The 22,239-nt window shown below is 33.8% G+C and overlaps 3 protein-coding genes across 4 annotated transcripts; 2 read left to right on the top strand and 1 right to left on the bottom strand.

The window, feature by feature from the left end:
- Window positions 1-157: 157 nt before the first annotated feature.
- Window positions 158-4,554, top strand: LOC109185884. The gene is made up of 6 exons (XM_019335853.1): window positions 158-264; window positions 1,454-1,740; window positions 2,386-2,520; window positions 3,009-3,065; window positions 3,585-3,719; window positions 4,254-4,554. The coding sequence occupies exons 2-6, from the start codon at window positions 1,456-1,458 to the stop codon at window positions 4,317-4,319; spliced, it is 678 nt and encodes a 225-aa protein (XP_019191398.1). The 5' UTR covers window positions 158-264; window positions 1,454-1,455; the 3' UTR covers window positions 4,320-4,554.
- Window positions 4,555-5,110: 556 nt separating this feature from the next.
- LOC109185883 lies at window positions 5,111-11,383 on the bottom strand. 2 transcript variants are annotated; one of them, XM_019335851.1, is made up of 11 exons: window positions 11,082-11,383; window positions 10,363-10,406; window positions 9,738-9,818; window positions 8,876-8,983; window positions 8,111-8,202; window positions 7,850-7,924; window positions 7,702-7,771; window positions 7,208-7,309; window positions 6,918-7,026; window positions 5,787-5,849; window positions 5,111-5,516 (listed from the first exon to the last, which is right to left on the bottom strand). In XM_019335851.1, the coding sequence occupies exons 1-11, from the start codon at window positions 11,308-11,310 to the stop codon at window positions 5,428-5,430; spliced, it is 1,062 nt and encodes a 353-aa protein (XP_019191396.1). In that variant the 5' UTR covers window positions 11,311-11,383; the 3' UTR covers window positions 5,111-5,427. The 2 variants fall into 2 exon arrangements, with proteins under 2 accessions (XP_019191396.1, XP_019191397.1); XM_019335852.1 differs by having other exon boundaries at window positions 11,100-11,383.
- Window positions 11,384-16,718: 5,335 nt separating this feature from the next.
- Window positions 16,719-21,639, top strand: LOC109185882 (histidinol-phosphate aminotransferase, chloroplastic-like). Its single transcript, XM_019335849.1, has 10 exons — window positions 16,719-16,830; window positions 16,924-17,165; window positions 17,882-17,965; window positions 18,091-18,245; window positions 18,355-18,452; window positions 18,867-18,975; window positions 19,427-19,584; window positions 20,690-20,832; window positions 20,920-21,060; window positions 21,266-21,639. The coding sequence occupies exons 2-10, from the start codon at window positions 16,944-16,946 to the stop codon at window positions 21,395-21,397; spliced, it is 1,242 nt and encodes a 413-aa protein (XP_019191394.1). The 5' UTR covers window positions 16,719-16,830; window positions 16,924-16,943; the 3' UTR covers window positions 21,398-21,639.
- Window positions 21,640-22,239: the final 600 nt, after the last annotated feature.

Below are 22,239 nucleotides of genomic sequence, written 5' to 3'. Positions count from 1 at the left end.
GGTGTTTTAATGAGGATTTAAAAGTACAGGGGCAAAATGGCAATTCACTTACCCCATGTCGGCTTTTCCTCACAATTCCCATCTTCAATTCAACGGCAAAGATCACCCAATCGGCTAATCTTAACCGCTATGGATTATTCTACTACTCATATTTAATTAATTAAATAATATAGTTCTCTCGCCTTGCGTACACCAGTAGATGCAGTTTCGTCCCACGTAACCAAACTGTTGCTTTGCAGGCTCCAGCTCTGCTGCTTCCACCAGGTTCTTCCCTCTCTTCGTTATTTTGGCTGTAATTATCGTCGAGAAAATCAATGAAGCTTTAACTCTGTTTCTGGTGATTGAATTTTCAAATTCGTATGATTATGACTTTCCGATTGCATGTGAGAAATGAATGAAGTTTTAATCCTTTTCTCCCTGTGATTGAGTATCGTTTATGATGTAAAACTCCTAGAACTATTAGTTTATGGTTGCATGTGAGAAGTGAATGAAGCTTTAATCCTTTTCTCCTTGTGGTTGAGTATCATTTATGATGTAAAAATCTTAAATTATTAGTTTCTGATTGCATATGAGAAGTGAATGAAGCTTTAATCCTTTTTTCCTTGTGATTTGAGTATTGTATATGATGTAAAACTCTTAGAATTATTAGTTTCTGATTGCGTGCGAGGACTGAGGAGTGAATGAAGCTTTAATCCTTTTCTCCTTGTGGTTGAGTATCATTTATGATGTAAAACTCTTTAGAATTATTAACTTCTGATTATATGCTAGAATCGAATTGAGCTTTACTTTTCTTTTTTTATTCTATTTTTTGTTACCGAATTCTGTTCGAGTTACCGTAATCTTAGAATTATGAACTTCTGATTATATGTGAGAAATGAATGGAGCTTTAGTTATGATTTTAGTGACTGAAGATCATTTTAACGGTTGAATTCTTATACTCGTAATAAATTTCTAAGTATACTTTTGATGGAGCAAAGTATGTTGAGCTAAAGTCTATTGGAATTTACTGAAAGCTTGAGTCTAAATTAGTGGAACTTAATTCTTCAACGGGATTCAGGTTCAAAGAATAGACTCTAAATTCTAGAGATTTTACTGATGACACCTTTGGTTAGGTGGTTTCCTTGCTAAAGAGAGAAGGGTGAGGGGGTTCATTCCTGCTCCAAGCATGCTTATATGAATGGTTTGTCTAAATTGTGGGAATTTATTCTCCCGTTTGATGCATGTTTCTTCTGCTCAGAGTTGTCTTGGGTGTAGACTTTGTTGACAAGCGGACCCTTTTACTGTTTTTTTTTTTTTGAAACAAACGGACCCTTTTACTGTAATTTGTTAGATTTGAGACTTTGTTAGGTGTACACTGTAAATTAATTTTACCTTCAAAGTGTTAATATTATATAAGTTATCTTTTAAGGGATCAACAAGCTCCTAATGCTGTCAAAACTGTATGTGAATCCAGAAATGACAAGTATACTAGGGAGCCACCCTTGTCTTTGCTCAAGACGAGTTCCTAAGCATGTTTGGAAGGAAAGAAGTTGCAAAGCTTCATGTTTTAATTATTTGGATCTAGGCACATCTTCTAAAGAATTATTCTCTCCAAGATGTCAACAATTTATGAGTCGCCGCAACCAAAATATTAGAAAACCTTGGACAACTTTTGCTGCTAGAATGGATGATGCAGAGGATCCAGATGACTCAGAAGATGAAGTAGACAAGGAAATGTCGCCTGAAAACTACAGTGGATCGGTAAGTTGTATTTCTGATTTCCTTTCAGTTTCATCTTTATCTATCATTTAGCTAGGATACTAGAGCATAAAGGGTTATCTTGGACTAGTTTAGCTCAAATGCACAGCGTCTTGAATTTTGCTTGCTGCGCTCTAGTATTCTTTTTTTTTTTTTTCTTTACACGATAACATTACAATGTTTGACTAATCATTACAGTCATAAATACACATGAATGACAAGTATTCAATCTTCATTTTACAATAACTAATTACAATACTCCAAAGAAACAAGGACTAGATATCCTCTTTTAAGGAGGGAATAAAACTATCTCACCAAGGTTGCTCTTGGTGAGGTTCAAACCCCTTACCTTTTGGGTTTGGGGCCCGGCATCAAGTCTAACATTGAGGCTCTAGTAACCTAATCACAAAAAAGAAACTAAGAGGGTCAACTTTCCTTTAGGCAGAGCAATCCTACTAAAATCCTGCTAGCATTCAGATAAGCCATAGTTCTTTATGAATTATAGATAGCATCTATTTGCAGCTTATGGTAAAGAGATAGAAAGATACCATGAATGAAGTGTGTATCTGTTCCTGAATCATATGTATATATTGTATAGTCCAGTGTATTCGTAAAAATTGAAGAAGCATAATTTGAGGGTGGTTTCAGGTAAATAATGATGTATTAAGAGAGAAGCTTGAAAGAATAGTTGGAAAGGATGATTCTTCGTTCAGTGGAATTGACCTGGCGACTCTAATACGGAATAAATATGGCCGGTCCTATGATGTTCAATTAATAAAGAAGGTATGTACTTTCCCTTTTCTTCTCTTTAATATGTTCAGATGTTGACACCTGTTCTATCTTCTAACAAATGGATGGAACTTCTATTGAAATTTCAAGATTGCTGGTAGTAACAAAACAAGGATCAGTTCAAATCCCAAATGAAATGGTTAATGAAAAAAAAAAATAGGAGCCTTTTACTGGATTTAAAGCATAAATTAAGCCTCATCCGTAATTGTATAGGGTGTTTAACAGTGTTACACTTTATTCTAGTTTACTTGCACTTTCTTAAATTTGGAATTTATTGCGAGATATTGTAATGATTACTGGGCTCACAAAAGGTAATGCAAGGAAGGGCATCTTTTACAGTATCTAATTATAGTATTTGCCAAGCAATCCTGTTGTTTTCATGTCTCTTGAACTTTTTCTTCTGTCAGCAATTTGATTGTAAGACATCAAATTTTGTTAGGGTTTCAAGGCTTAACATTTTCTTCTAATGTACATTTGTGCAGGAATTCATGGGAAGAAATCTTCTGGCTTTAAATGTAATGTGGAAGTACATGGAACAGGTGAGCTGTCCCTGATGTGAGCTTATCTTTTAGTTTTTGTCATTAGGGTAGTGTGTGATGTGCATAGATTTTTCCAACATAGCATTTGGTTGTAACTCCTATATTTTGGTTTATCATTCCGTGAAATGAAGTAAAGATATACAAAATTGTTGAATATAAAGTAGTACATAAATCAGATTGAGAAAAGTCATGTTTTACAATGGAAGAACCCCCTAGACTACCCAATCTAGCTTAGTGAGAACAAATAACTGGATAGACTAACTCAACAAATAAATAAATGATCTAGCTTGATGAAAACAAGGGATTTGAGATCTTTGATGCTGATATAGGATTTTTTTTTTTTTTTTTTAAAAAATACAGTATTCATTCTATGACAAACCAAAAGAAAAACTTTTTTTTTTGGGAATGATTCAACCTTTTTCTGTGGTGTAAGTTGTGATTTTCTAATATTGAGGTCTAAAGTTGGCCTCACCATTCCACTTGAACTCTACTAAACTCTGTTTTTGTTTCTATCATTAGAGATCCTTTCCACTTACTGAAGAAGAGTACCTACTTAGGCTAGATGATGTAGCAAACACGTTGAAGTGCTGGGGAGCTGTCTCACATGTTCGTAATACCCTTGAAAATGTGAAAGAGCGGCCTCGGATAGGCAAGGTAATCTTTCTTAAACTCAACATTCTTAATCTTTACATTTGGCAATCACTATGTTCTCTCAATTATACTACAGTATGAACTAAAAATTTTGGACAACTGAAAAGACACATGGTGATAAATAATGCCAGTAAAAAAGATAGAAGATAGTGATAATTAAAAGAAAATAATAATAAATGTAATTACAGTAATGAATAAATATGTAAATAGATAATTGTGAGAATATGGTTATAATGAACGAGATTGTATATATTTCTAAATAATTAGAGAAATTTTTCCGTTAGTAAACGAGTTTGTACATATTTTTATCTCTTTTTACTTTCAACATTACAATTCTAATCAAATACTCATGCCCTAGATATTATAGTAATATCCATCCGTATTATTTACAATAGTAAACCAAATCTCCATTTTTTGGGGGGTATATTATCAATATTGGCAAGTTATGTTATGTATTACTAGAGTGAGAATATAACTTTATTTTGTGAATAACCCTAGTCCATTTACCTTTAAACCCTATCTTCATCTATGCTACAGGCAGTGAGCATTTTTATAGATATGGATGAATCTGGCGGCCGTGCAAACGAATGGATATACAAGTAGAAAGTTTAGAACGCCAAATATTAAATATCAGGGAGCAATGATCTCCAATCAATTCACTTAGTTGCTGTTGAACAGGGCACAACTCACAGCCAAATCACCGTATAATGTGTTGTAGAACGAGTCACGCATTAGAATTCCATTCTGATGACTTTCTGCAGTTTCTGGGCAGGGTGATATGTTTGGACAATTGCAGTATAAATTCAATGATATTTTCATATATTCTTTCTTTTGTTCCTATAAAATTCTGATCTAAAAAAAATAATGCCTTGTTGAAAATACTAAAGTATGAAATCAAGAGTTCAAATTTATATGTATGAAAACAAAAAATAGTTTTGTTACTAACTTTTACTCCCACGTAAAAACCTTGATGTAAACATTGTATTGAAACCCACATGAAAAAAATAATTTATCAAACATTGTATTGGGACCCACATGAAAAAAATAATTTATCAAAATTCGTCACATTAGGGAGTAAAATTGAGGAAGTAAGATTTGAGAGTACATGTATTAGAACTCTATTTTATTTGATGTTTCACTTTAAATAAGATGTTTTTACAATTTTACTTGTGGAAAAGCAGTATTTACCTTTTCTCTGCAAATTCCTTTCTCAAGAAGAATTCAGTGGCAACTGGCAACCTGTCTCCTCAACAAATACAACCAGATATACTGACAACTTTACGAATGCTTCTTTATTCTTCTGTAATGCACTGAGTTTCAATGTAGAACAACAGAGCTGGGATTGCAGAGAATAGAGAGGGAGGTTAGGGAAGATGAGAAGAGTGAGTGGGAGATTTTAAGCGAGAGAAAAGTGTTTATTCATTTGATAACTGCCATAGAAACTTCTTCTACAGGCCCAAGGGCCGGCTATTTATACAATCCATAGTAAGCCAAAATATATCATAGGGAAGCAACGACTTTAGCTGCAGCAGCAGCTATACTCCGAACATCACTGTTTCGACAGCTGTTTTATTTATTAAACTAGGATGCCGTTTAGCCGACTTACTTCCCAGGTCATTACATCCTCCATGATCCCTATATTATACATATATATTAATATTAGAAAGAGTTGATGAACCATTTAGGCATTTACCATTCACCAACTTGAGATCTAGACATGTTGTCGTTTTGCAGCCAAGAAAGCTTTTAAAGTAGAATTCTTGTCCTCAACATCTCTAAATTCAGCTCTCCTACCATGACCTGGAATTCATCACACCAATGTACAACATACAGTTGATCATCAAAGTGAAAAAGGTTTCTGATTTGTTCTAACGAAAAATTTAGATGCATGTATGTTATAAGCATCGGGGAATTCCGTGTTGGTGTGTATCAACTTTCAAGATACAATGAAATACTCCGTAAAATATCATATCACTCAATCTAAAAATATGGGAATTGATTAGATAGAGGAAGGTGGTGTCTACTAATTGCAAAGTTTGGCAGGAAAAGAAAAGGATGTGTAGTACTGACCTGGTAATATCCATTCAAAATCCAGCTCAAGCAATGATCTGACGCTTTCATATTGCTTGGATACTGTATGTGAAGAAGAAAACATCAGTCTTGCAACAAATTGACAATAATAGACTAACAAATTTGTGCAACACCATAATGTAAAAGTAGTAGTAGAGAACCAACACATAACATGAGCAGCATCCAGACACCAGCTCAACCCCCAAACAAAATTTGTTTGTTCTCCAAAATGCATTTTCTTTCCATAAATCCAGATTCAGACATATTGGTGGCATATAACTGTCTCATCTTCCAGGTATAGAATTCACTTATAAAGCGGTCTAGACTCTAGAGTTGATCAACATTATCAGTGATGGGTATACTAAGCATTCAGTATTTGTGACATTGATACAGGATAACTAGGGACTAAGAACTGCTCTGCCACTTTATGGAATCCACTGTAAAGATAGCTAATAGAGAAGAAAGTTTTTTTTTTAAATAAAATAATAAAAAAATCTCACCACTCAATGGAATCCATTGTAGAGATGCAGAGTTTATAAAGAGGCAACACAAAGCAAGACTTGTATTGGAAATAATCTGAAACTTGATGCTGTCAAGTACATGTAGGGTATTATAGACTCCTTAGAACATCCCTCCATGGGTTGAAAATGAAAGATTATTAAAAGAACATCAAAGGGCACTTAAAAGTAAGAAGACAAAATTTGGATAGATACGCCTAACACTCTTAACAGTCTTTAGTAAATTGGCAATGAATTTCTATAGGAAACTCCACATGATGCACTATCTTTTTAGTAGTAAACTAGACACCTAGAGCTCTCAAGACATACATAACTTGTAATTTTTGGACTTCTACATTTATACAGTTTATTTGTTTAATTTATCCAAATACAGAGAAGTTGACTGTAGGCCTTCTGCAATCTTTTCAAAATTGAATTCCCCATTAGGTTGAGATGTTAGACATTATCTTGAACTCCCCTATGTCAAGACTGGGCTCACCCAATAAGTACAGTTGTAGCTTCTTCTTTTTTTTATTTGGGTGGTTGTTGTTATTGTACTTCTCCATTCTTGTGAATTTCTCATGTCCCTAAAAGGATGAAGTAGAAGTTTTGTTTAATTAACAGTTTGACATACTTGAATCATGATTGTATATCTCGAAAATGGTCAACCCAGATTCATTCATGGCAAGATGATCTCCTGTAAAGAGAGCCTTTAACGGCTTGTAAAACAAGCATACAGAACCCTGAAATACACATTATGCAACACTGGGCATTAGAGTTAGTAATGCAAAATTCCTAATCATAAATTTACTCTAAAGATTATGGAAAACAACAGAAACTCCAGTAAGAAACTGGGAAAGGGTTAATTTACTCATCAATTCCTTAACCTTGAAATGGATTTTAATCCTAGAATAATATACTTACTGTTGTGTGGCCAGGAGTATGAACAAGGGCAAAATCATCTCCAAGGCTCCATGGTCCCGTCCCCTCTAGCTTAATTTCTACTCCAGCTGTTGAGGTATTTACCTGAAAATATCATAAACCAAACATATCAGTTAGAATAATAAAAATACATGCATCTTAGTCAGAGTTACAAAAGTGCAGATGTAGAGGCACTTAAGATGGATCTCAGATTTCATGTTCTAAACCTAAATTCTTTTCAAGCAGCTTAATGGAAATACATGCATCTTAGTCAGAGTTACACAAGTCTTTCAGTTCTTCCTTCTCTTCTTTTTTATTTTTCTTTTATTTTATTTTATTTAGTTTTTGGGTGGACTCTAGGGCGAAGGGTTTGAGTGTGGGAGTAGCTACATGTTTCCTTAAAATCTACTTGCAAATATAGCCATTATGAAGTATATCTTTAAAGATGCAAACAACTAACAGTATAATTGCACAGTTGTAAGAACATATAGCTGTACTTCATTTGAATGAAGAATTCGCTCACAGCCTAATTGACTTGACCACTTCTCATGATCTGCAACATCATCCCTGGTCATTAAAATGATAGCCTATAGTTAATAATACATCTAAGGATTAAGCAAAATGAGACAATTGATAGCATCATACCTGTGGGTAAGAAACATGTAACGAGCTCCACCAATCATCTTAATATTATGTGCCAACTTCTGTGTGTACCTAGGACTGCAAATACAGGGAAAGAGACATGATAAAAAAAAATTAAAAAAAAAATTTCTTTCTCAAACTTTTTGCATCGAAATTTTGTCTTTTATATATTCTCTAGATACATAGTGTTTTCTATTCTTTACAGTAATTATATTTGTAATCAAATTAACAAAATTTAAGTGACAAAAGATAACCTAAAAGTACCTGTCAACAAGAATATTTCCTTCAGGATGAACAATCAAATAAGAAGTACACCCAAATGACTTCTCAGAGTGATAACCACAGTGATAAATGCCCTAAACAAATATTAAATCCTCAAGTCAAGAGGCCAAGGTTGAAATGTTGAATTTGTCATGTAATTTACCAAACCAAACCAAAGGAGTATAAATTAACCATGGACACCTAAACTGCTAGAATAGTTGTAAAAATACTTCTGTTAAACCATTATACTAGCCAAGAACGGATGCCACATAGATGATTGATTGATTGTGCATAAGCATTGCCAGAAATAATAATCAAGTGTGGATAGAACATCAATAATCTTTTCCAGCATCTCTGCAACTTCACCCATTGAGGAGACAAAGTATTCTTCATAAGGCAATCATTAATTTAAACACCACCTATGCCACCCTTCACAAGCACTTAACACTACCTAATACCATAGTGACTCTCAAAAGAAAGATCTTTGACCTCATTTCCCATTTCCTCTTAATACATTTCTAGGTACAAGCCATGCTTTCTCTCGCTCTCTTTTGTGGGCATATGCTTGTGTTTTTTGCTTTCTTCCTCCTTGGCATTGCCTCATTTTATTGTTACCTCCAATTTTGAACAAGTCATGATTCAAATTTCAAAATATTCACTTCACATAACATATATAATACACACTTTCAACTCTTTTTGAATCTTGGGCAAAAGCTAACAATAATGATTAACTTAAAACAAATGTAACTGCAACTGAGTAGGCAATACCGGAATTCTCTGCTCATTTATTGGAATAGGAAAGGTTTTCTGTACTTCTAAAATATCGCGGGCAGGCTTTTCAGTGTGGATTGAGCTTGTTGGACATGAAAGTAGGGCCTGAAACATGATAATTCCCAAATGGAACTTAGAAATAAGAACAATTGAAAACATTTGAGACATCCAAATTTAAGGAGTATAAAGTGTGTGTGTGTGTGTGTGTACTTTCATATTTTTCAAACAAAATGACATAATTATTGAGTTTTTGCAATGAATACACAATATCATTCTTTCAGTTTTCGGTTACTTCAACTATGCAAATTGAAAAGGTTTTTTGAACTTCAAAATTTGGAGGTCTCTCCGAATGGATTGAGCATGTTGGAAATGAAAGTAAGGCCAGAAACATGGTATTCCCATATAGAAATTAGGACTATCAAAAATTTTAATTGGTTTATACAAAATGTCAAGAGTAGATACACAGACATAAAGGGTAGAAAGTGTACATATATTCATATTTTAAAATGGCAAATTGTTGCTTCTCACAATGATGCAGGATTCCATTGAATTAATACCATTTTTGGCCCCTCAATTATAATGATATTTCCACTTTTGGTTCTTGACTATCAATTCCCACTTTTGGTCCCTTGAATTTTCCAAATCAACCAAATTAAGTTCAAAATGCCATCATATAAAGAAGGGTGCATTTTTGTGAAATGATAAAGGATCAAAAGTTAAAAATGTCATTATAGTTGAGGGGCCAAAGGTGGAATTAATTTGGATCCCATTTTTTCAGCTCTCTTTTTCTTCAACTAAGAAGATTGATGCAAGCACTTCGTAAGACGAAGAGTGAATATGGTACTAAAAATTTTAGTACCTGAAGAGCTCTCAATCGTTCTTCTCCACAGCCTGGTTGTCTAAAGACTGCTGACATGTCATTCATTCGTGTGAAGACTTCCTGGAAGGATTCAGAACCATATTTTCATTGTCAACCATATGTTTTCTTCCTCCATTACATATATTTTACAGCAAATGCACTTTTCTGGAGACCCATTTTCTTAATAAAAAAAATGCTTCTATAAACGCAGAAAATTTATAACCTCAAGTCTAAACAGGTGGTATGATGTACTATCTCGGATTCATCTTGCTCATATTGAGGTTTCTTTGTACTACTTGAACCATTCAATTATATTCCATAACTTTTAGTAAGTTAAATGCTCCAAAAAGCACCAAGGAGCATTTCATATTGAAGAAGTTGATCAAAAGATTAGAAGTTGGCTATGATTCATGTTATAGCAACTAGTAGTATTGTCCAGGTTCATTGTAATCAACAAAATCAGTAACCACAATTTCCAGACTTTAGTGGTACACTGCAACATGATATATTAACTCTTATTTTCTTATAAACATTTTTTCGGTTTCACACTTTAAGTTCACTTTCTCAATTTAAAGCACCATATATGAAGAGAACATCTTTCGATACACAAACCTAATATTCTTACCGGAGCCATCCAACGGCAAGTATCACAGTCTATGCACGTATGATCTGCAAGTTTATCATAGTTAAATAGGATGAGTTTAGGTGAATGCACACCATAAGTTATTATAAACAAACACATGCATATTGAATACCTTCTTGTGACACCAGCATACTATGAATTGTACAAAAACCATAATCAGGAAAAATATTGCACTTTAATGCACTGTGGTTTACACGACAATATTTGTGGAAATTATGCCTTCTACTGTCAGAAAACCTTATTTTAACTCCAAGCCTGGGTAGTGATCTCCAAATTCAGCTATAATAACTTTTAATTAGCTCTCAACTTGTAACTGTTAGTCAGTGAAGAGTAACTAATTAGGTATACTATGAACACTTTTGTCAAAAGAAGCATATAACTCAGAAGATGAGAAGAGCTGCTAATCTTTGCAATTAAATTAACATAAGCTCCCTAACACATACACTTGATCATCTTGCTTTCAAGCAAAAATTAATTGCAGTAACCGCTTCTCAACCATCATCAAGTGGACAGGGGACCAGTGCGGCATACGCGCTCTTCTATCCTTATTGATAAGAATATTGCAAAATAAATAACTTCTCCTTTTTTATAAAAACAATCAATGATAAATCCAAATAGCATGGCGAACATCACTGGTATAATAACAATAGCAAGGTGAGCACAACTGCAAAGTATATGTAAAGGCAAAGAAGGTGACGCACTGTATTTCAGGAAATTACCGACGAAGAATTCTCCGGCGACGTTTTCTGGGCGCCGGGACCGCACCGAGCTAGAAGAAACGCTTGTGCTTTGGCTTTGAGATGCCTTGAGTGGTGATACATGGCAAGGCTTTTGTTGATGAGTGAAATTTGGAGAGGTCTTCTGGATGCTAGATTTGTGGAAGGTTGGTTTCCAGTAGAGGTGAAAGCTGCCTGCTGCAATGGCTGCCATAGCGTATAGCACCCGGCCTCGCAAGTTTTTGAGCTACAATTTCTAGACTGGTCTCGGGAGTCTTCACAGACAAGGAAATGCTATTTATCTATCTTCAAATGTGTACATTATATAAATATAAATATGTTATCCAAATTAAATTTTTAATTGAAATAAAATATATATTTTTATTTAATAATAGATTAAGGAATAAGGGTCAAATAGGCCGTCGAACTGCACACGATAAAACAATTAGGTCATTGAACCTAAAAAACCAACAATTAGGTCCCTAAACTAATCAATTTCAAACAATTCTTCCAATTTAAAGGTTTCCAACAGGTCAACAGGTCATCTCCCAAATTAATTATTTTTTTAAAAAAATAAATTTTAAAAATTAATTATTTTTAAATTAAATTAAAAAAAAAAAAAAAACTGGAATCCAGCCGGAGACGACCCGGCTGGAACCAGTTTTTTTTTTTTAATTTAAATAATTAATTTTTAAAATTTAAAATTTAAAAAATAATTAATTTGGAAGGATGACTTGTTGACCTGTTGGAAACCTTCAAATTGGAAGAATTGTTTGAAATTGATTAGTTTATGGACCCAATTGTTGGTTTTTTAAGTTCAGTGGCCTAATTGTTTTATCGTGTGCAGTTCGATGGCCTATTTGACCCTTATTCCTAAGATTAATGTGCAATTTAAATATCAATTATCATCTTAGATTTTGAGTTTAGATGAACACATCTTTAAATAAGTCATGAAAATATTTAAATAATTATTATGTGTGAATTCCTATGATAAAATTATGAACATAAATATATTTGCAATTAAAATAATATTTAAGGTGGGTGATTATTACAAATCTTAAACTATATTAAAAATTTAGTACATAGTATTTAATATTACAAATTTTTAAGAACTTAGTGAACTACAATCGTAATTGAATTATAAATTTAGAGTCACCACGGATCAAAATTTTTAGACCTTTGAGATTTCTAACTTTAGATGTAGCAATATACAATTTACCTTTAAAGACCAAACAATTATTTATAAATATAAATGACTATTAATCATCATCACCATTTAAAAAAATAATTGTAACAATAATTGCTCACCAAACCATATAATTATATTATAGTTAAGATTTCAATTGTTTTTTTAGAGTTAAAAATGATTTTCAAGTGGTAACATTTACTTTTCTTATCTGGTTTGTCCTTCACTTTTGTGTTCTTTTCCCTTTGATATTTTATAAATAGTTTCCAGAAGTAGTTTTCCCTTTGATATCTGGTTTGACATCATTTTTAATGCTATATTATTATTTTTGTTGCAAAAATCACTATTTCCATGTAATTATATGGATAATGTATCAGATTTTGTTGTATTGCACTAAACATTTTATACACTTGTTTCCTGTTATATATCATATGTTTTTCACTCATATAAAAAGTGTTTGCTAAACTTGCTAAATCTTAACTATAATACCAACATTTAACCATTAATATCAGCATTCAATTTTCACAAGACCATATGGAACTTGCTAAATCTTAACTATAATACCAACATGTAAATAATATCAACATTTAATTTTCACAAGACCATATAGCTTTATTATAATTAAGATTATTATTATTATTATTATTATTATTATTATTATTATTATTATTATTATTTATGAATAGAGTAAAAGACAAGTTTGGTCCTAGACTTATAGTGGCACGGACAATTTTAGTCCTCCATAAAAAATTCAGACAATTTGTGGACAATCTTGTTGTGACGAGGACAATTTTGGTCCTCCGTCTATATTTCTGTTAGATAGCCGTCTAAGATGAGGGCAATTGCGTCAATTTCCACACTATCTTCTTCTCCAACCTTCAATTCTCTGTAACTGGCAACGCCAAACCCCAAAATGTAGACGATTGAAATATGGTGTAGAAATAATCCACTGGCACCATTGTCCCTTGTGGCAATGCCACCTTTGGAGCACGCTCATCAAACCGAATATCAAATGGTTCGAGCCCTGACTTCCTAGTAAAATAGAAAACCGAATCAACATCAGGCAAACCATTTGAAATTCCCTGCCGAATGAATTGTCTCACACCAAAAAACTCGGCGTAGAACTCCTCGCGCTCAATCTCACCCACATTCTCCGATGGCAACCTCTTGGCCAAACCGACCTTTGGCCAAAATGTATATAAGGGTTAACAACAGCCCTATTAGGATTTTCATGACTATACTACAAAATAACCTCCTGCCTAGCAATCTCCCCCAACCAATTCGATATCGAAGTGCTTCCAAAGATATGTAAATTGCAGCTTTCAAGCTCCAATCTTTGGGATTTTTCGAGTTCCCAACAGCCAAAATGTGCCACCCTTTCAGCTTTGTGAGCTTCCTGAGTGAATCTGACGGGTAATTGGACACGGACACAATGATCCACTTCTCGAATCGGGAATTCGCATAGGGAGAAGACTTATCTAGGATTGCAGGGATGTCATTCCAGTTGATCTGAGGCATCTGGGGTTTAACAGAGTGCGCCTGCGTGGACTCAATGCACAGCAAGGCGCCCGAGCCCTCGGCGGCGTTTCAGAAATAGAATAAATCGGCGACAGTGGCTGCAAAGAGCACAATGGTGAGGAGCTTGTATAGATTCTCCGAAACCCATGCGGTAAAATCGAGGTTTTTGGTCTAGGGAATGCAAGAGTGAGGCAATGAATCTCTGCTGGGTTTCAACCCCTTGTGAGATTTCGGGTCGACCCGTTCCGATCTTGGACTAACATTTCAGTTCCTCCTCAAATCCACCACCCCGCAAAATCAAAACACAAACGAAGCGGTGGCTTTGGAGCTAAAATCTTGCGCTCCTTTGTTCCCTCGGCGTGGCATTGACTTGAGTCGAGCTCATTTGTATCTTTGTGACAAAAACACAAACACCTGGCACCACCTTGATCTTGCCTGCCTTTTGGCGTACGTGTAAAGAATTTGATCGAGCCGTCGACATTGTGAAGTATAATTTGGTGAAGGGGAGTTTTCTTTATGATTGACTATAAGCTAGTTGGTTGGTTGGTTGGTGCCGTGACTCTCATTTTAAAAAATTAAATAAGTTGAAGTTACAGAGAATTGAAGGTTGGAGAAGAAGATAGAGTGAATTGACGCAATTGCCCTCCTATTAGACGGCCATCTAAATGAAATATAGACGGAGGACCAAAATTGTCCTCATCATAATAAGAGTGTCCATAAATTGTCTAATTTTGTTATGAAGGACTAAAATTGTCCGTGCCACTATAAATTTAGGACCAAAATTGTCTTTTACTCTTTATGAATATGACTCTGTTTCGCAGAGCTTATTTAGGAACTTATAGCTTATTTTAAGCTACTAATAAGCTATAAGCTCTGTTTGGTAATGTTCCCAAAATAAGCTCCTAGCTTAAAATAAGAGCTTATTTTGGAACGCTACCTTAGTTAGCGTTTCAAAATATGCTCCTAGCTTCCTAATTTTTTTTTTCCATCTTTATCCTTATTATTTTAAAGAAATGACATAATTTATCATTCCCAATTAAAACCTTTTTATCTTCTCCTTGAATTTATCCACAACTTCCACTGTAATTATTATTATTATTATTATTATTATTATTATTATTATTATTATTATTATTATGAGATTTGCAACAATATTGCTACATCGGTATGAGATGCTAGATCATGATTATGCTAATAGTTTTATTTCAAAATGTTAATTTTTTTAAAATACAAAATGTTAGATTTTAATATGTAAACAAACTAATTTTAATTTTATTAAGATGTCCTTTTTAGTCTTTTTACATTTATCAGCTTACCAAAAAGTTAATTTTACCAAACACTTTCAATCATAACAGCTAGCTTAACAGCTCCTCAATTTTCAGCTCCTAGCTTATAGCTTTTCAGCTAGGTTTGCCAAACAGGGCCTATATACGGCTCAGTTTGGCAAAGCTTATTTAGGAGCTTATAGCTTATTTTAAGCTACTAATAAGCTATAAGCTCTGTTTGATAATGTTCCCAAAATAAGCTTCTAGCTTAAAATAAGAGCTTATTTTGGAACGTTATCTTAGGTAGCGTTTCAAAATAAATTTCTACCTTCCTAACTTTTTTTTTTTCATCTTTATCCTTATTATTTTAAAGAAATGACATAATTTACCCTTCAAAATTAAAACTCTTTTCTCTCCTCCTTATAGACAACTTTCACCTCAAATATTATTATTATTATTATTATTATTATTATTATTATTATTATTATTATTATTATGAGATTTGCAACAATTATTGCTACTTCATTATGAAATGATAGATCATGATTATGCTAATAGTTTTATTTCAAAATGTTAATTTTTTTAAAAGACAAAATGTTAAATTTTAATATGTAAACAAACTAATTTAAATTTTATGAAGATGTCCTTTTTAGTCTTTTTACATTTATTAGCTTATCAAAAAGGTAATTTTGCCAAACACTTTCAATCATAACAACTAGCTTAACAGCTCTTCAGTTTTCAGCTCCGAGCTTATAGCTTTTCAGCTTTCAGCTCCTAACTTATAGATTTTCAGCTAGGTTTACCAAACAGAGCCATAATATATTTTGTGCATCATACCTATACCATATTAATTCTATCATTAAATTACAGCACAAACTCCCAAATCACTCATTAAGAGGGTGCTTGAAAACCAACAATATGACTTAAAAATTAGTTATTTTCTATAAAAAAAATAATAATTCATTTTTAGTGTTTTGTTGCATTTAAGCAAATTATTTTTTTGATTCAATTTTTAGAAAATGAGCAGAAAAGAAAAAGGGTCAAAACCTTGAAACTTTATCCAGTTGACTCCAACGATAAAATCGACGACCGTCGCCGGTGGCCTTCTATCAAGAATGCGACCGGTTGGTTGCCTTCCTTCTCTGATGGAAGGTGACCAGTTGGTCGCTGAGGAGATAGGTCGGGAAGATGACTGATACATAATGTCGGCAAGGCGAAGAGAAAAGGCTTAGAAAATGAGTTGTTTTTCATAAAAAATAAGGTGATTTTATCTTTTGACCAGAATTGATTTTTCATGACTTAATTTTTCAAGCTTTGTCAAACACTAAAAAGTGAAAACCCAAAAAATGATTTTTGATGAGGTGAGCTTAAACACACCCTAATATAAGTTATTAATTATTAATTTATGAGTAATTTTACATAGACTTCCAATTCTTACTCTCATTTTATATTTCCTATAACAATAGGGATCATGTTGTTTATCCATTCACTTTTGACTTACTCCAATTAACTCCTAATGCAGCAGTTAATATTAACGACAACTATGTCCGAAAGAAAAAAGTTTGTTTTAGTGGCTGAGTGGCTCTTAAAAAAGTAAAAAATGTTGTCGCTTATGAAATCATCGTTTATGACGGGACTGCCCTCAGTTCCTCACTGCAATTAATTCCCTGAATAGACTTATTGGTAGGGTTTATGGTTTGGGATGTGGTAACTTAAACCTATCTCTGAATTCACCTCCGCGTCTCATCCGCCAACTTCAGTTCACGTACAAATTCTCCTTTCCCACTTATCCTGCATTCGTGATCATGACAAATGATAATAATGCTTATTTTACTGAAAGTATTGATGTGAAATGCAGGGGACGATTGATACTAATTCATGGGGGCGATTGATTTCTGCAATACTTCATCAATTTGCATTGCCAGGTCCAGACCCTGCCGCGGAATTGAAGCAAATTGGAGGAGGAGAATCGCCGTCATGGCATCTTCTTCTGTGCCGGTCAAGGAGGAGAGTCAGCCAAGACAAGTTGTCGATGGGGCTTCTTTTATCCGTCCCCATCTCCGGACTCTCAAGCCCTATCAGCCCATTTTGCCTTTCGAGGTAATTCTTGATGGCCCATTTCTCATTTTGTTCAAATTCATTGAATATAAATGAATGTTGGAACTTGTAACTAATTCATGTGTTAGCTTTGTTGATGATAATGTTAACATTTTCGGATAGTAATGTTGTTTGGGAACATTCAAGCCTAAGGAATACTTTTTTTAAGTTCAAGTTGAGAGAAAGAGATTATAAATGAAGCATCCATAATTGAGATAAAAAAGGAATAAACTATCTAGTGAATAAGCATCAAGTAAGTTAATGTCAAGGGGATTAGGAAGAAATAATTGATGCATTGCGAATTGGAGAACATTGCATATTTTGCTAAAAGAAAAACATTGATGAAGAGAAAAACGAAACAGCTCTAATGTTATTGAAAAGGTCAAATGAGAGAGAAAAAAAGTGAAAGAGTAAGAATGCAAAAGTATGTGACACTTTATCAGGCATAAAAGGTCTGTTGTTTGAAACAGCTCTATCATTGTTGAAAAAGGTTCCCTGATGTGATTTTTAGAGCCAACATCAGGTAACTCCAACAATACGTTGCTGGAGCCATCAGTTACAAAAACTTGATCATGTGTTGTTGCTTCATTTAACTTTTATAGTATTCCTGCACAAAAATAAAACAAAATAAAATTCTAGAATGCTATTAACAAATACCTTCCCTTTTTTGTCTTTTGTCTTTTGTCTTTTCCATCTCAAGGGTGCTTTTTCTAATACAGGTATTATCTGCTCGACTTGGCAGGAAGCCTGAGGATATTATAAAATTAGATGCCAATGAGAACCCGTATGGTCCGCCTCCTGAGGTACTTACTATTTTCAGTGATATAAATAACAATGATGTAGTTTCAGAATATATTTTTCCATAACAGGGCATTGCTTGCAGTTTCACTCAATCTTCCATTGGTGTATGCATATGAATTTCTTTTAGGTATTAGAGGCTTTGGGGTCTATAGAATTCCCCTATATTTATCCCGATCCTGAAAGTCGTAGATTGCGTGCTGCACTTTCTGAAGATTCTGGACTTGAATCTGAGTATATTCTTGCTGGGTGTGGTGCAGATGAACTGATTGATTTGATAATGCGGTCAGTATTAAAAGTTCGGTCATTTTTTAAGATAAAATTAAGACAGACATTGATAATAGGACCTTATTATTATTATTCTTCTTCTGAAGATGATTTCAATATACTACAGGTGTGTATTGGATCCTGGAGAAAAAATTGTTGACTGTCCACCAACATTTACAATGTATGAATTTGATGCGGCTGTAAATGGGGCACATGTTATCAAGGGTTGGTACCTTTTTGCTGCCATGTAATAACTAATAATGATTTTAAAACTTTCATATACCAAACTCCAAATTAAACATCTAAATATTCTCTAGTGTTTTCATTGTGTTTTGTGTCCCTCTTGTGTCTACCTCAACAATTAAACATCCAATATCTTGCTTTGTTTATTGATCATGTGAAAACTGGAATTCACACTAGAAGTGTGTTAGCATCACAAGATAGCTTGCGTTTACATTTATATACAGTCACAATAATCTATCAGCTGTGTCTAAATTAATGAAATTGGTGGTGTCCTCTACCTATTGTGTAATTAGGTGCCTTTACATTTGCATATGGTTCAACTATCAAACTTATTTGTTTTGGTTTCTATCTAACATTCTATAACAAAACTGATTTAGTCCTTAATATACCTTACAGTACCTCGAAACCCAGACTTTAGCTTGGATGTGGAAAGGATTGCTGAAGTTGTTGAGAAGGAAAAACCAAAATGCATATTTCTGACATCCCCTAATAACCCAGATGGGAGGTAATCGTGTACTGTATCTAATATCATTGTTACTTATTTGTTGCTTTCATAGCCTTTTGTGCACCACAGGAAGGATCTTTTTTAATCCATAGTTACATACTACGATAGTGAACTAAAAATTTCAAATTAGTTCCCTGTTGAATGTCTTAGTTATCATTTTATTGGACCTTTGGTTTCTACTCAAGGCATGAAAGTGTTGCCTTGTTTCACTGTATTAAATCTTGAATCAAGTTTCTTTATGGATTTGTGGGTTAGTGTAAAGAATCAATTTAATTCTTCTAAATGAGACTCGTATCATATATTAGAGAGATTTTAAGTTATTTCTTTTTTGCCTGTCATGTTCTTCCTCCACCAGCTTTTCTTTGATTATGTTGTTTATCATTTGTATGACATTTCTTGTGACCTTTCTGGTTTCATTGTAATGTGATGCATCTGTTTCCTTGTTGAACAGTATAATCAATGATACAGATCTACAGAAAATACTTAATATGCCAATATTGGTTGTACTTGACGAAGCATACATTGAATTTTCGGAAATTGGGTCTAAGATGACATGGGTGAAGAAGCATGAAAATCTCATTGTTCTACGGACATTCAGCAAAAGAGCTGGTGGGTTTATGCTCTTTTTTTCTTTCTTTTTTTTTTTAAACAGATAAAATTAACTTCATAAACTTTCTTGTTTCTTTTTATTTTGTTGCTAATCTGTTTCAGATGTATAAAATGAGCAAATGCATGTAATATCTGGACCCTGTAATGTGCAAAAAGTCATTTATTTGTATTGCTAATAAGCACCTTTGCCTAGAGCTTATGATTATTGATTGCGGACAATCCACAATCTACTTCAAATTCCCAATTAATTATTTGCTTAAATAATTTAAATTTTCTGTGCATTTCATAATCTATTAGTACTACCAGACATTTAGAATATGAATCACTGAATCAGAATAATATGAATAATAAATAATACAGACATTATGACCAGTTTGGATAAACAACTTAATAGATGCATTTACAATAAGTGCATTTAAATAAGCCCTATAAGATAAGCTCACAACAATTTTGGTATTTTAACTGGCTTCTGAAAAGATGGGTTTTTATTTTTTTAAAAAGCTTTTTTCTGATAAACTCCTTTGAGTAGCTTATGGATAAGCTCAAACCCTCTTTTCAAAATCTATCAGCTCTTTTCATAAGTAAATGAGCATGCAGGGCAAACCTTCTTCCTCTGAGAACTTTGAGAAGAGAGGTTTATTTTTTATTTTTATTTTTTGTTCCAAGAAGTTGTTTAGGAAAATGGAGCATAGTGTTAATAGGAAATCAAGATGGTCTTCAAAGGAATGAAAAGTAGAATTCTGAATTCTTTTTCCTTTGTAATTGAGGTGATACCAAAAATGGAGTTGCACTGTTGCAGGCACATAAAGTGAAATCTATTCTCCAGAACTTAGCATCCGACTTGGTACGAGAGATCACTTAATACGGCTTGGTGCAGTGCATACTATTCGTCCTAACCATTGTCTAGGAAAATGTTAGTTGAGGAAACTTCCTTTGTATTGGAGTCTATTAAAAATGCAGTCAAACTCTTTTGACTAGTGAGAGAGTCTCGATATTCATTAAGGACTTTGCAGTGAAAATCTTCCTTTCTATTCTTATATCTGATAACTTATCAATTCTGGTAATTACCTTTAAACTCCTTAGAATTTATGTACTGGCTGCTTAGGTCTAGCTGGACTCCGTGTCGGATATGGAGCATTTCCTCGGAGCATTATTGAGTACCTTTGGAGAGCAAAGCAACCATATAATGTATCTGTTGCTGCTGAGATTGCTGCATGTACCGCATTACAGAATCCTGACTATCTCGAGGTAATTTAAACTAGTTCTCATTATTATCTTGTAACTTTTTATACCGTTGCTTAAATCTTCCCTGATTGTAGTCTGTCATCTTTGCAGAAAGTTAAAGTTGCACTTGTACAGGAGCGGGAAAGGCTCTATAATCTCTTGAAAGAAGTACCATTTCTTAACCCGTATCCAAGCCACTCTAATTTCATTCTTTGCAAGGTTGCATCTACAATGGATGCTAAAAAATTAAAGGTAAAATACCTTGTACTGCTTTTTGAGGCTTTATATATATGGTGTTGTGTGTTTCTTGAAGATGGTCCGAGGACATCAATCACTACTTCCAAGCCTTGAAACTTCTGTTACTGCTTCAATTTTTGGCTACCCATATCATTATGTAAAAAGGTTTGAATTCCACGATATACTTCTGAGCATTTGTATCAACCGATGTCCCCTACAGGAAGATCTTGCATTGATGGGCGTGATGATTCGTCACTATGATAACAAGGAACTACGGGGCTTTGTTCGTGTCTCTGTTGGAAAACCCGAGCACACCGATGTTCTGATGAAGGGCCTAAAGCACTTCTATTGATCTCGGAAGGTATTGAAGATACAAAACGCACCTCCTCCCTGGCTACTAAGGCAATCCCGGCAAACTGGTGAATTTAACACTTGGTAGCCTCATTGTAAGCCCATTTGTATTTGTACTTTTATTTGAGATAATAGAGTTACATTGGTGGACATTTGCACACAAATAATATTGTGAACCAGAGTTACGTTGCAATGTAACTGTTTATACGTGCATTTGGTGCTATTTTCAAGTTTTTACTCAATTTAATATTATTGTGTTTGGTCCGTCTAATCTACCTAAATAAGTTGTGGATTCACTATAATATCAACTGTTGAGTTTGGAACCTTGAACAGACAATATGTAGTGATGAATACATTCTAGAGTCTCGTAATCATTGCCCATCATACTTCACACTATAGGATTTGGGCAAATTCGAAGACTCAAAGTCAATACCTTATAAATTATAATGTTTATCTCCTATAATAGTCTTTTGTGTTGTAAATATATATTTGATGGCCATTATCCTATTTGATTGGATCAAATATTGTATTCTATTTATCCTATGTTGTATGTCTGTATTTGCGGTGATCTAATGAGAATGCGGGTCAAAGTTTTTGAGTCCAACTTGGTCTTCTTCTCCTTTTTCTCTCTGCATGGTTATAGTGTACCATTATACAAAATTATACAAGATTTATACGAAGATACACCTTAATTCACAACACGTTATCATCACGAGTTCTTGTATATTCTCGGTGAACTAAAAGGCTTGGTTCCCGGGTCACTGTCGCACTCTTGGTTTCCGGGTCACACCGTCTGTCTGCACTTTTATTGAGATATATGATTTTGATGAATAATAGTTGGAA

The sequence above is a fragment of the Ipomoea nil genome, unplaced genomic scaffold (assembly GCF_001879475.1).
Source record: "Ipomoea nil cultivar Tokyo-kokei standard unplaced genomic scaffold, Asagao_1.1 scaffold1361, whole genome shotgun sequence".
NCBI classification, from domain to species: domain Eukaryota; kingdom Viridiplantae; phylum Streptophyta; class Magnoliopsida; order Solanales; family Convolvulaceae; genus Ipomoea; species Ipomoea nil.
This window is presented reverse-complemented; position numbering and strand designations above follow the sequence as displayed.